The sequence below is a fragment of the Manacus candei genome, unplaced genomic scaffold, assembly GCF_025592945.1.
Source record: "Manacus candei isolate 608988 ecotype Guabito, Panama unplaced genomic scaffold, ASM2559294v1 h1tg000034l, whole genome shotgun sequence".
Taxonomy (NCBI): domain Eukaryota; kingdom Metazoa; phylum Chordata; class Aves; order Passeriformes; family Pipridae; genus Manacus; species Manacus candei.
The window spans coordinates 3114908-3129322 of NW_026138082.1; the positions used below are offsets into that span (position 1 = coordinate 3114908).

Consider the following 14415-nt stretch of genomic DNA (forward strand, 5'->3'; position numbering starts at 1 on the left):
ATAACAGCTCAAATGCCAATGTTTGCAATATGCTCCTGCAGTAAGTAATTTAAAATAGAAACGCACTAGTTTTATGAAGAACAAAGCAGATGAGCAATGAGCTAAGCAGCAAGAGGTACTCTTATTGCTGAGAGGCAGCATGGTTTCCCTGAAACCTAACACAGTTGTAGCATAGTTTTTATTCCCTTTTTATGTTAGCTTTGACCAGCCCAATAAAATAACCACTATACCAAAAGTCACAGAGAAATACTCACAAGTAGAAAACATCAAGGCACAGAATATCCTCTGGGTAAGTTTTATGTTTAAAATTAAAAGAGACACATTGACCAACCTCTGGCCAAGTCTCTTCCAGTTCAGTTGCTTTGAAGCTATACTCTACTGGTGCCAAGAGAAGCAGTTTGCCCCGTGTTTTAAATGAGATGCTTACAGCTGAATCCAACAACTTAAATCCTTGAGCAAATTTTAATTTTGCTTTTAACATGGTTATTATAACAGCTCTAGAAAATCCTGAAGTCAAATAACTATCACACCATGCAAAGTGCTGAACAAGTATATACCAAGGAGAGTGTCCATTCTCAACTTCATAAACCCTCAGGCATAAGTCAGAAATTTGTTGTTCTCTTGAAAAATATACAATCTGAAACTTGCCTACCGGATCCAGGCCTTCCCAAATATTCTCTGCCAATGAAAGCCCCCATTGCTTATGGGAATGTTAGCCTTTTCTTTTTCTTTTCTACTCCAACCACTTGTTAAACTGTAGAAATATTTTAAAGAGAAAGTGCTTATCTCCAGGTACAACTGCAGCTCTCAAGTGCTTCTACACTCACACACGGAGCCCTTCGCCATAATATGCTGCACCTCCCCTCACTGCACACCTGCGCAGCCTGAATTGAAGCAGAACAGAGAGATTAAAAGACTAATTTCTGAGTTTTTCTTTTCACCTGGTTACTGAAAGAAACTGGGAAAGGAGCTGGTGAAAACGAGGAATGAAAGTTTGCATGTCAAGGAGTAGATGGGAAAGAACTGTAGGTGAATATCCTTGCCTGTCTGTATATTCGCACTAGCTCTACACTCGCTCCTTGCATCTCATCTCACTCACTCCTTGCAATTATGAAGTGAGCACACTTGGTAGAAATGGTATGGGATGCCTTCCCTTAAAGCAATGTTCAGATTAACAAGACATGCTATTCTCATGTAGAAAATTTAAATATGGGAGATAAGGAAAATTCTGCTTTTCCTGTGAGGGTTTTTTTTGGTGGGGTTTCTTTTTTTGGGAGTAACTCAGTTATGTTATACAAAATGAGCTCATAAAATACATGTGGAAGAACACAGTATACACGGTTGAGCATCTGTGTGACATTAGATGCCTTTATTTTTTAAAATCAGATAGCAAATCATCCCAATTAAATAATTTAGTATCATCGCTATTTCTTTTTTCATTGTTAAGTAATGATTTTATACCACCTTTCCAGGATAAAGAGCTCTCTCAAGACTTTTGAAAGACCTATGTGCTCACACAGCTTCTGCTGACAACCTGGACTATTTACTCTCATAGCAACCCCATTCTCATAACAATCCAATCTTCGATCTGTATTAAGACCTTGTGTAAAGATGGAAATCATATGCAGAAAAGATAAGGACTACATTTGTTAACAATGCATCATGCATCAGAGACTGAGTCAAGTCCATCTGTGGTATCTTTCTCTTCTCCCATTTCTAACCTCTTAGGCAACTAGGCTCAGACACATCCCACCTTAAGTTTAGTCAGCACTTCAGTGACATGCAAAAGCTAAAGCCTGCTCATGATAAGCTCTCCCTGCATTCCCTTTCCTACTGCTCAAGCCACCTTGCAGTTAACAATATATATATTTGAGTTTCACTGGTAATTACTCATTACATTCCAAACAAATTGTATGTAAATATGGCAAAGGCAGTCACTGCAGGAAAGAAAAAGTCTACAGTGCCTGGAAATGAGTACCTTTCCTTCATTGTGTGGATGCCACCTATAACTACCAAAAAAGAAAAGAAAAAGGAAAAGAAAAAAATATTTTACTTAGGAATTCCCTGCCTTTTGCTTCGTAGTCGTCCATGACATTTGTTTACTGATGTTGATCTCAGCTACCCTTGAGATACTCTTGGTTTGTAGAAGCCGACTTTACCTACTGTCAGAACTATGGGCTGTTAATATGCCATTACTGTTCTAAAGTCTCTGTATGAAGAGTCAGTTTTAGCAGCACATGTGTTCTTAAGAACAATGGTACTGGGATGTTTTCAAATATCCTTACTCCTAACCAAGTGGGAAATGAAGAGGAATTACATTTCTGTTGCAGTTTCCAAGACAGTTTTCAAACTTATCCATAGATGTTTCGTGAGCCAGAAAATGTGCTCTGATTTCAAAAACTCTGCATTAAAGTTGATTTAGGAAACATCTTAAGGGCACAATCAAAAAAGAATGAAAGGAATGACTGTATCACTGCAGCAATTCAAAAAGTCCTATGGCAAACTATAGGCTACTCTCAAAGTCATAGAAATGTTCATGTTCAGTTAGGTTTGTCTCTTGTTTTGAAAACTGTTAGTTGGAAATGGTTCTGACAAAGTCACTGTTGTTACAATATTTGAAAAACAGTAGAAGAGGATTTCTTGACAGAGTACTGAAATGTGCACTGTGAAGTTGCAAAGCAAGCAAAGCTGATTTTTTAAAAAATACATGAATAACTATCCTTATCTTAGAATTCCAGAAATTCAGATTTTTCACTTGGCCTCTGATTTTTCCTATTTATTTTTAATAACCAAAAAAGGCTGCTCACATGGAAGACTGGCCCATCCATGGTTATAATCCACAGGTTTTGGCTTTCGACATTTCTAACTCACTGGTTGGAGAGGTAGGTGTGAAAAGCATTTCTGTAATACACTATTTCTTACATGTTTTTCTCAAGCATCTGATTCTGGCCAGAATAAAGAGATGCTAAACAAACCCTTTATCTGACAGAGTATGAACATGGTTATGTTATGTTCTATGGTTATGTTCTTAAAAAGTAATACCTTTGCATTCATTTCACTGGAATGGTAAAACACAGAAAACTATGTATGTACATACCAACATTCTCCTTGTCCATTTTCTTTCTTCCATGTATTTGCTTTAATTTTTTTCGTTTTATTCAGGCCTTTAGCTCTACTCCCACCAGTCTGCTCTTGTTGCTATGCACCAGCCCCTTCTCCTTTGCCGGAGCAACCATTCCCTGGGCTCCCATCACCAGTACAGTGGGGCTCACTGCTGACTCAGCAAGGGAGCTTCTGTTCTTGCAGGTTGCCACTGCCTCTCTTTGCCTCCCTCACTCTTCTTCCTACTCTCAGGCTCACTGCTCTGTGACTTGAACTCCTTTTCGACTCATGGGAGGGGAGATGATGCTTAAAACTACTTAAGAGGCAGTTTCACTCCCCAGCATTACTCACCCCAGAGCCAGCCAAGGGAACCAAAGTTTTCACAGAAAAGGTGGGGAGTCAAAGAATAACATCTGCAGCTGGCACTGAAATAGATCAGACTCTTACTTACCCTGATTCATCAATTTCCCATAAATTCATCCACCACTCCAGTTTCTTATTTCTTCCTCTACATTTCCACATACTCTCAGTTATTTCCATTTGTGTACTTCATCTATTATCTCCCTGAAATGTCTCTTCCAATGTCAGAAACCTCACCCTTGTTCCTCTATAAACTCTTCCCTCATTTGCAGCATCTGCTTCAGCCCTTATATATTGTGCTTAGAGTCTGTGTCTCATTTCTGTCCTTGACTTCTTCACATTAACCCTCTGAAAATGGGGTTTCCTGTACACTTTCCCTCCAACTATGACCAAGTCATAATGAATGTGGGAGGTGAAAAACATATATATATATATATATATATATATATATATGCAAGCCAGATAGCTCTGATAAAGTGAATTGACACAGAATTCATAACTCACATACCTTGCCATACTTTTGTGCATAGGATCCTGTAAGCAGTGAATGAAAAACTATGATTGTTTCATCCAAATCCCAAACAAATACACGCTGAAAAGAGAATTGGGGAAAATATTATTGAACAAATAACATCCAAGTTCCACCACCATCCCACCCAGGGGGGGCTAAAAGTCAACGGAGTCCTAAAGTTTCATCAACCATTTAACAGAGCAGGTTTTCGCTGAAAATCAGCAGTAACAGTGTATCATGCATGGTAAAAACTCAAAAGGAGAGTAACTTTTTTTCTCTTCAACCATTTCTTATTTGTCCTCAAAAAAGCTTTTCACAAAAGCTCTATAACACAGATTTCAGAAACATGATGTGGAGTCAAACGTAATTGTTAAGGATAAACAGTACTTTCAGGTACTTCTCTGTGAGTCTTATTGATTCAAGATTCTTCTTTATTTCTACTGTAGTACTAAAATAAGGTCTTGGGTAAAAGTGCCACATATAATGCAGAATTTAAATAATATTATAGAATATAACAGATCATAGTAACTCCATTTCATTAATTCAATTTCACTAGTTTTCATTTTCATTGGTAAATAAAAAACAACAAATAAACATATGAACACCCCCCCCCCCAACAAACAAAACAACAAACCAAACAAAACAAAACAAAAGAAGCCTGAAATGTAAGAAGTTAGTCTCTTCACTGGAAAAGTTAAATCCTTTAAAAAGTAAAAAATATATAAGTTCCTGTACAAAAGCAATGGCATTTACATTCAGTGCCTAGCCCTGCCTCATTGAAACCTGCTGACATTACTTACAAGCACACGGACAAACTGGTGCCTAAGTACTTAAAAGGCTACATTCAGATGATCCTACATATTTACACGGTGTCCATAAATATATGCAATTAAGCTGAATGATATATTTGAGATTTCCTACTCAAAAAACTAAAAGAAAATGTCACAATTTTGAGTACAGATTTGTGCTTCTATTGCATGAGGAACTGCAAGACATGCAATCTGAGAGCTAAAAAGAACAAGGCTGAAACACATTTACCTTTCTGCCTAACTTTGTGATGCAGAACAGTAAAGTCTCATTGTACATGTACGTTAAAGCAGCTACTAATCTCTGTTGCATTCAGTTAGTGAGACTGAGTCCATGATGTTTTCTAAAATGCTTTAAGCTATTTCTACAGATGCAGTTTTCAGAATTTACTCTTCACAGAAGAAATCTCCACATCAACATTCATCAATTACCACAGGCATACCTCCAAGTCACTGTCCGGAGGGGGTGATGGATTATTCTTCCGTCCTCTACCCCTAGACTTCGACCCAGAACTCCTACATGTTCTCTCATCAAGATCTTTAATTGGCGTGGAGGGGCTCTGCACTGTGTCAAACTCCCCTGTGAAGTCAACCATTCATGTAAAAATTAGTACTGGATTTTTAAATAATTTTTTTTTCTTTTCTCAAAGTTGGACATGTCTGTATGCAAAGTCAGTAATAAGATACATGTAAAAAAAGCTGTAAAAAATGAGTGTCTTATGTAGATGGAATCAGCAGATGCCACATACACTTTTGACTTTACCAATGAAAATTCTAAACCCTAGCAGAATAAGATTAAAATGACACATATGCATCTGCAGATACATACACAAATATGCATAAGCCTAGGCAAAATAGCATCAAGGATGATGTATTTTAGAAGTCACAGTAATGGCTTCTCAAAACATAATTGCCTTTTACTTAGGTAGTTCATTTCCCATGTTTGAAGTTCAGCTAGACTTATTTCCAAGTCCTGCATTACTTTTACCAGAACACCCTCTGACACTCGTCCATGCCCCAGAACAGCCAGGCAGCTTCCTGCTTCATCTCCTCCTCCCATGTCACTAACTCTCTAGCAGAATTCACCTCTTTTTTCCTTAGAGGTATGCAGGGAAAGGACAAGACACACAGACAGAAATCACAACAATTAGATACTAGGAAAAATTTCTTCACTGTGAGAGTGTCAGGACCTGGGATGGGTTCCCAGCCAGAGAGGCTGTGCATTCTCCATCCCTGGAGATACTCAAAACTGCACTGGACACAGCCCTGAGCAACATGACCTAAGCTGGCTCATCCATGAGCAGATAGGACCAAAAGACTCACTGAGGTCCCTTCCAACATGAATAACTGAATGTTTCTGTGATCTTCCTCAAGTCATTGACCTCTTTGCTAGAAACCAATTATGATCTAGCAGGCTCTAAAAAGAAAAAGGAGACTGAAGGTCTCAGCTGAGTCTGCAGTAACATAATGTAACACAACAGTTGAATTCTTAATCTCTTCCATCATTTGTTTACACCTTGCAGTCAACCACATACAAAAGATACTAAAAATAAATATACTGGAAGATTTACATCTTGACTGGAAACATACTGGTGTATTTTTTGGAAGAAAAAGATTTAAGCCCATGATGTTACATTCCTGAATGGCAGCTCTAGAGCTCTAGACATTCTGATGAAAGTATTACAGATTCAAGGAAAGGGAGAATAAGAAGAAACTTAGTTCCTGAGCCTACTGGTTAGGACATTTACCTGAAGAAGGACACATCTAAGTTCTCTGGAGTACACTTGTTTATTTGACTGATTGATTTAAATGAAGTATAAAGACTTATTTTCATGGCCCAGAATCCACAGCCCTGTATACATGTGGAAGGTGATGAATCCTCCATGAAATAGGAGGAAATCAGATTTGCCTCTCTCGCTTCCTCAGAAAGTGCTTCTCTGCTTGCAAAAAAACAGAGCAGAACTTTCAGACAGCAGCTAAGAAGAGATTTTTCAAAACTGCAATTTGAGAATTTATTCCAGATACCATTTTAGATAGCTCTGTCCTGAATTGGATAAGAATTATATGTGTTCTATAGTAGTTTCTCTGTCAGTTAAAATTCTTCTTTGCCAAAAAATGACAGGAAAATTAAGCAACAATAATAATACCCAATGAAAAATGTTCTCATTGTGGTTTCTCTTGTTCTTACAGAATGAAGGGAGAGAATTCTCATTGAGTAATCATTTCTATCCCTAGTATGATGTTGATGTCAGTAAGGACACTGCAGGCAGTAAAGCAATCAATAAGATCACGTTATCTTAGTTCTTTCCCCATAAGAAGAACGGCAAAAAATATTTTGGTAAATGTAAAAATGTACAAAAAGAAGCTTCTTAACCAGGATCCTTGTGCAGCAAAGACCTACACTGGCTTCAAAAGAAGTTCTGAGTGTGCAAGAGTTCTGTACAAAAATACAGTTTCCTAGATTTTTCAGACAGAGTGGAAAAAATATCCCAAACCAAATCAGAAATGAAAAGGCAAAAATTAAGTGAAGATGGATGTTTACATTCTTACCAGAAAGTCTTCATATTTATAACATTTCAACATTCTAAAATAAAATCAAAACTCATTCTACAGTAATGTATTAAAACATCTGTTCTCAATGACTGTGTTTATAAATGAAATACAAAAAAAGAAGCCCTGTTCTAAATCTTCTCTGAAAGTATCCAACGACCAAAGTAAATAACTTCAATTTTCATTTAGCATTAGCCATTACCACTTGCCCCAGGCTTCTGTTTCAATGCTGTACATGTTTGCATAATTATCTACTAATTAGTATTGTAACTAATCATTGTTCCTTGTAAAATCTAGATATTTAAAGCCAACTTTATTTCATTATGCTAATCTCTAAATCAGAATGAGCAGCTGTTTCTTACTTGAATGCAAGGTATGCATCTATTTTAGAACTGCAGAAGTCAGTAGTGCATGTTTTTTTAAAACAACTGTAGGCTTAATTGCTTGAATTGCTTGTTACCAACAGCAGGCTAAAGGAGAAACTGCATTCTCTTATCCTCTGCTTTAGAAGTGAGGTCAATACTGATAAAATGAAAACTTATTAAAAATTCAGCCATGTAACATAAAGAAATGTGAGAAATTCTAGTATCAAAGAGTACTGAAAACATTACCCTCGTGAAGAGTTCCTACTGCAGCTCATATTAGAAGAAATTTTTATGACAATGTTTGAAATTTTTTAGCTTTTCCAGGATTCAACACATGCCTAATAAATATACTACATAACCTCCTGGGCTACAAGCAGCATCAGGGATCCAACAAAACAAGAGGAAACTGTTAAAACCAGAATGTGGAATGACTGCTTTATCACAGATGTTCTTACACACATTCATATACTTGTTTGTATCCAATATGAAGCCTTTCATTCTGTGGAGACCTTGCAGCACTCCAGTTAGAGGATAGGGAGTTACAGCATCACCACTACAAATGGAGGTCGTCTTTCATACCCAGAATATTGTTTCCCATCTCTGGTTTGATGTGAACATCCTCTCCTCCTTGTTAAAACACAGTTCTACCACTTAAGCAGGAGAAAAGAGTTTATGCAGTGCATTTAAACCTAATGCCATCTCCCAGAGAATCTGCAAAGGGTGACTTCATTGTGGGTACCAAATTAAGAGAGTAAGCTTTGCTGCATCGCAGTAACCAAACAGGAGCTAATATCCTACAGTGATTCACCTCCCTTAACCCTGGACATATGAAAGTGAGATGCCTTAACATGAAGCTTTTATCCAGGTCTATTTCCTCTGCTAGAGTTTTATTTGCCCTAGATTAAATGTACTTATGTATTCATCAAATGTACTCATATATACTTATCCCCTGAGACCTCATCTCAGGGTTCATCTGAGTTATCCCTATTTGAGATGAAGTGCCCTAGGAGATACTTATTTCTCTCACAAATGTTCTCTGGTAATGAGTGCATTTTGAAAAATCTTAATATAAAGCAGGCACAATACAAACTCAGAAGCCTTGAGGCTTGAGCATCACACAGATGTGGGATGGATGAATTTCTGAGCCCCTTCATACTTTCCTTATGGATTGACTTTTGCTACATATTCTTACCTGACACAGCAGACAGAAGATGGCTGCAACGTTACAAGCCTGGTTTGTTGGGGTTTTTTTTGTTGTTGTTTTTTTTTTTTTTTTTCCCTGGCTTGTAATGTGTTATTGCTTGTCATGAATATCAGAAAGAGTAAAGTCTATTTCAATTTTCATCTCATTTTCTTTACTTGGTCAATAAGTAAAATTGTAACTGATATTAACTCTTGATCTGATGGGGATTTATTATGAAACTGAGAAATCCTATATGTTTGGAGGGTACTAGAGGTTTTGATTAGATATTTGAATTAATAGTTAGAAGAGATGGCAGAAGAATGAAGTGCCTTGCTGTGTTTAGTCTTAGGTTTTAGTTGGAGTAAGTCTTAAGGACTTAAGGTCTGTTAGACAGTAAGTGAACATGGTGAGTGCTAAAGATCTGCAGTATCTGAAATGGTCTCCAAGACACTGCACCTCACCAATGGAAACATATTTTTACAGTGTCACACAAGTGCATAGGCATGACATGCATTCACAAAGTGGGCGTTTCACTCTCAGCAGAGGGTCGCATGATCAGGGCAACACTCAACAGAAATAAGGAACAGATGGGGGTGGATTTGTTAAGTTCAGATGAACAACCTACTTAAAAAGAAAGCAAATTCCTATGTTTAAACAATCCACAAACAAGAAAAATCTTTAATGTTTCACAGACGTGAAGCCTTCGGTAATTTTTCAACCTGTTCAAATTCTGTAAGATTCCTTTTTTTGCCAATTTTCTTCAATACTAAGGGTGTTCATAATAGATGATAAATTTACACAGCATTTTTAAGAAACAGAGATACATAAGGGAGAGGCAATATGGGAAACTGATTTTCTCAAATGAGAATATGAAGGAATAATAAAGAAACAAGGAAAAGTACACAGGACATGCACAATTATTAAAACGCTTCATTCTCTTTTAAAAATACATATGATTTGTATCTGTTATAGATATCCTCAAACTGTTGAAATTTCACTTGATGTTGCATTACCTCTTAACTTTTTCTTCCTAAATTTACATTCTGAGACTACCGAATAATATATTACACTTTTCATAAAAAATCAAGGGAATGTGTATCTCCCCATAGCTATTCCATATCATATCCATACCCATATCCATATCCATAGGATACCACACCACACACCAAACACACACACACATGCACACACTTGAACTTTAAAAATCAGCTTGAGGAAAACATCTAGGTAGGAAAAATTTGAACTCATGCAATTAAAGTTCCAACATTTTTAGTAAATTTAAGCAGCTTATATTAAGTATGAGGCTTTGCTTATACTTTTCGACACAGTGTTACCTTTCCTTTGTACACATTCATTATAATAATAGTCTTTCTACTGTACTTCTCAATAAGATGGTGCAGTTGTTGGAAAAAATTATGTAGTAAGTTGATTTTGTGACTAAAGCACAGATTCCTCCCCTATGCAGAGCCTAATCCAAAAGTCAGTTTGTTAGTCTTTTAAGCTGGAAGTCAGCTTAAAGAAGATAGAAGTTCTCTATCAACTGGCACCTCAGGAAGTCTTCCATCATCCCCACATCACCACGGGCCAATCAGAACTCAAATCAGTCCAGCAGTTTAATTACCGAGGTAGCCTCATCTCCTCCGACAGTAAGATTGACAGAGAGATAGACAACAGGTTAGCAAAGGTATATAGTGCCTTCGGAAAGCTTCATAAAAGAGTTTGGCGAAATAAACACTTGAAGAAAAGTACAAAGATCAGTGTTTACAGAGCCATAGTGCTGTCTACTCTCTTATACGGATCTGAATCATGGGTCATCTACCGCCACCACCTGCGTCTCCTAGAACGCTTCCATCAATTCTGCCTCCGTACAATCCTAAACATCCACTGGTCAGATTATGTGACCAATACATCTGTTCTAGAACAAGCACCAGTCACAAGCATTGAGGCCATGTTGCTGAGAACACAGCTGCGATGGGCAGGGCACGTCTCCAGGATGAAGGACCACTGCCTTCCTAAGATCTTGCTTTATGGTGAACTTGCCACCAACTGCCGCATGAGAGGAGCCCCAAAGAGGAGATACAAGGACTCCCTGAAACAACATCTCAGCCTTGGTTATATCGATCAACATAACTGGTCTACTCTGGCTTCAGATTGGGAGGCCTGGAGACACACCATCTATAATACTGCTGATGCTTTTGAGAAAGCACGCAGGATTCGAGAGGAAAAGACAATGCAGAAAGATTCATGCCTTGCAGAATATACCACCTAAGGAGTCTTTCTGCTGTGCCTTTTGTAACCGGATGTGCCTATCTTGTATTGGCCTTTTTAGCCACCAGCGTGCTTGTAACAAACATGGGTAGAGCCCTCCCCAAATCTTCGTTCGCGAAGCCCAGCCATGAAAAAAGAAAAAAAAAAAAGTCTTTTTAGAAATGCTCCCAGTCTGTGGGTAAGGGAGACACTACCCATGCTGCCTGAGTGAAGCCAGTGATGCGAAGAAGCCCCGGAAGAGATTGCTCTGAGTGCTGAGGAAAAATGAACTGTCATTACCCACCAGGGGTGTCCTAGGAATACAAGTAACAGGCTACTGTGCTGCGGCTGTGATGTGGTGGCTGTGCACAAGAGGGCAGGGCTGGGCAGGAAAAGGGAGCCTCCTCCTGTCTCCTGAGAATGCTCTTTTTGTAAATTAGACTAGTTCAATATGATTTTTTTTTAAAGAGACTTGTGCTATTAAGCTATTTCTCTATTCTTTGTTACCTAAATTAGTGAATTAACAAGCATAGATGGCTTGTACACATTTGAATAAAGCCCAGCCATGCTCTTGCTAGCATGGCTGGGGTATAGTTAAATGAACAATGGTATCTTGTGTTAAATTCTTTACAGCCATACTTCAGAATGTGTAGGTGGAAACAGGAATGTCCCGCTGTCAGTGACAACCATCTCAGCCTGAAAACACTTTATTTAACTAGCAAACATGACAGGTTTCCTAACTATACAGTAAAAAACTTATTTTGGTTGGTTTACATTGTGAAGTTTTCTGAAAGGCATGACTTAAAATGTCGATATTCAAACAAGGCATTCAATCAATGCAAGGTGGATGTGGAAATCCCGTCTTTATACAAGTAGAGAATAAAATAGAAAAATTGTTTTCACCTGAATGTAGATCTGTACCTGGTTGACTAGTCAAGCCAGGGAGAGAGTCCTGTAACTGGTAGGTTGATGATGATGATGAAGTGCCATCAGCCGTGTTGTTTGAGGTCATATATGTACCATATGTTGATGCTGAGTAATACTGTGCATATTGATTTTGGCCAAAAGCTGTGTATGATGGATAATCCTAAAACAGCAAATGCAGCAGAGCACTTAATTAAGTACAGTAATGAATGATTTTTTCCATTAAGTATTTCTAAATGTACAATCACATGACTTTTTCAAGCATTCTGAAGGCTTGGTTAGCACTTTTTTAAATTTAAGAATATTTAATGGTTTTTAATTTAAGGATATTTGCTAAAAAACTACAGTGAGATTGATGAAATATTTAAATGCCAAAAGATGTAACCAGGTTTCCAATGAGATTTTGATCACTTTCCACAGAAAACAGCATTGAACCACAGTGAATGTCATTCAACATAACAGACCTCAGTTAAAGTAACATGCTATAACTGGAGTGATATAAGTCCTCTCATAATTGGCAAATAAAAATTCATACCTGTTGTGAACTACTGAAGTTTGTGGAATTCGAAACAGAATTGTTTGAGTAAATTGTGGACGACGGTGTAAAACTAGAACCTAAGATTAAAAATTTCAATTAATTGTGAGAATTTGCTTGTGAATCAAAATAAAATTCTAAATAGAATGCTCCATGTTAAGATGTAAAAGAATCAGAAGAAAAAAACAACTTTTATTTACTGGTAAAATAATAAAATATTGTAATGAAACTTTAACAGAAATGAAATGCTACTTCCATACATACAAGCATACATTTCTCTTCACACCACGAAAGGAAGATATTAGCAGTAAGCCATCTCACTGATCTAGAAAGCATTTTTCAATTTATTGCGGTGTCTCATCTCTCCTAAAATACTTTTTTCTCTTTTGTTTTAATTTCTAACACTTTGGTGTTACATTCACAAAACAAAATCTTTTCGAAGACTATTTAATGATTGATGTGTTTTTAATCAATCTGTAATGAGACATGTCCTTGTTTTCAACATAAATCAGATATTCATATTGTAATTTGTAATATTCAAAAGATTAACTGTTGTACAAGAAGCCTAAAAATTATCCAAATAAAACATGTTGTCAGTGATCAAAGGGTAATAAGTAAATAACTAAATGAATAGTAAATGAAAGAATAAATATGAATTAAGGAGAAATTCTAAAAAATTATGTTAACCCAAGTATCAAATTATGTCGTACTCAGAAACATGGAAATAAGGCAAAGTGACTTGTTTATGTTAATAAATATAACAAATGCTTCCAATCCTGCCATGTAATTTTTTACCCCACAAAAAAAACCCCAAAAAGGTGCAAGCAGGGACTGTATTGCATGACCACATCCAAACTAACTTATCAAAATGAACACACATATGCATATTAGTAATGGAAAGAAATACTTAGCTTTAAATTTTGGAGTTGGCTACTCACCTGGCATCTGATAAGAGTAGGGTGTTTGGCCTGGCTGTGGGGTCGAAAACCCCGGGCTGTAACTGAGGCACCCGCTCTGCAGTGGTGATTGGGTCTGCGAGAGCCCACTTTCTGTCTTGATGCCTGGCAACATTACACCCAAATCTGTATAAGAAATTAATTTTCAACTGATTCTTTAAAATATTTTCTTACAGTCGGGAAAAATAAAACAGAAAGCAAAAACACTCAAGTTGGCAATGCTTTTTATTCTACATAAAGTGAAGTAATAAGAGGCCAAATACCGTAAGTGGGTAAGCTGTAGGGCTGTCCTGTCTGTGAGTAGGCTGTATAGACCGCTGGTTGCTGCATTCCTGAATACTGGGTTTGTCCGGCATAGGCAGACATTGTTTGAGCTGCTGGTGTAGAAAGAATGTGTGGATAGGGCCTAAATATCAGGAAAAATAGCATTACTGTGGCAACAAATACTTTGTATGTTGATTCAAGCAATAAAGTAAAGCAAAAGGTTTAAAGACGTCCAAAGGCAGTTCATTATTCTGCCAACTGCTCCTCTTCTGGGATTTGTTCCATCCCCCACTGAAATAAGCTGAAAAACACTCTGTCTCACATTCCCCAAGGCACAGTGAATATTTTGTGCCATCCCATCACTAAAATTTAATTCTTAAGCTACTGTGTCCACTTCGAAGTAGGCCCTGACACTGCTGCACAGCTTTATATGGATTTGACCCCTTTCAGCCAAGATCAGAACGTTTAAATTAGAAAAGCCCCCACGCTTTTTTAATCCAGTGGAAGGAAATTTGGACTAGAAGAATAAAGAAAATACAGAGGTGAATGCTGAAGCTAGTACATTATGTCATCTTTGTAGGTTCTGCTTCAACAGACATCTAGCCTCTAGCT

The 14415-nt window shown here is 37.4% G+C and overlaps 1 protein-coding gene across 10 annotated transcripts in view; it reads right to left on the reverse strand.

Moving 5' to 3' along the window:
• EYA4 (EYA transcriptional coactivator and phosphatase 4) overlaps positions 1–14415 on the reverse strand; it is a 148669-nt gene that overhangs the window by 22157 nt on the left and 112097 nt on the right. For 4 of the 10 annotated variants that reach the window (XM_051792579.1, XM_051792570.1, XM_051792574.1 and 1 more), the window contains exons 8-13: positions 13803–13945; positions 13522–13665; positions 12584–12663; positions 12028–12211; positions 5223–5359; positions 3971–4054 (exon numbers count right to left, since the gene is read on the reverse strand). In XM_051792579.1, the coding sequence (XP_051648539.1) occupies positions 3971–4054; positions 5223–5359; positions 12028–12211; positions 12584–12663; positions 13522–13665; positions 13803–13945 (772 nt within the window). The remainder of the gene's footprint in view (positions 1–3970; positions 4055–5222; positions 5360–12027; positions 12212–12583; positions 12664–13521; positions 13666–13802; positions 13946–14415) is intronic. The other 6 variants (XM_051792571.1, XM_051792573.1, XM_051792576.1 and 3 more) reach the window with 2 other exon arrangements.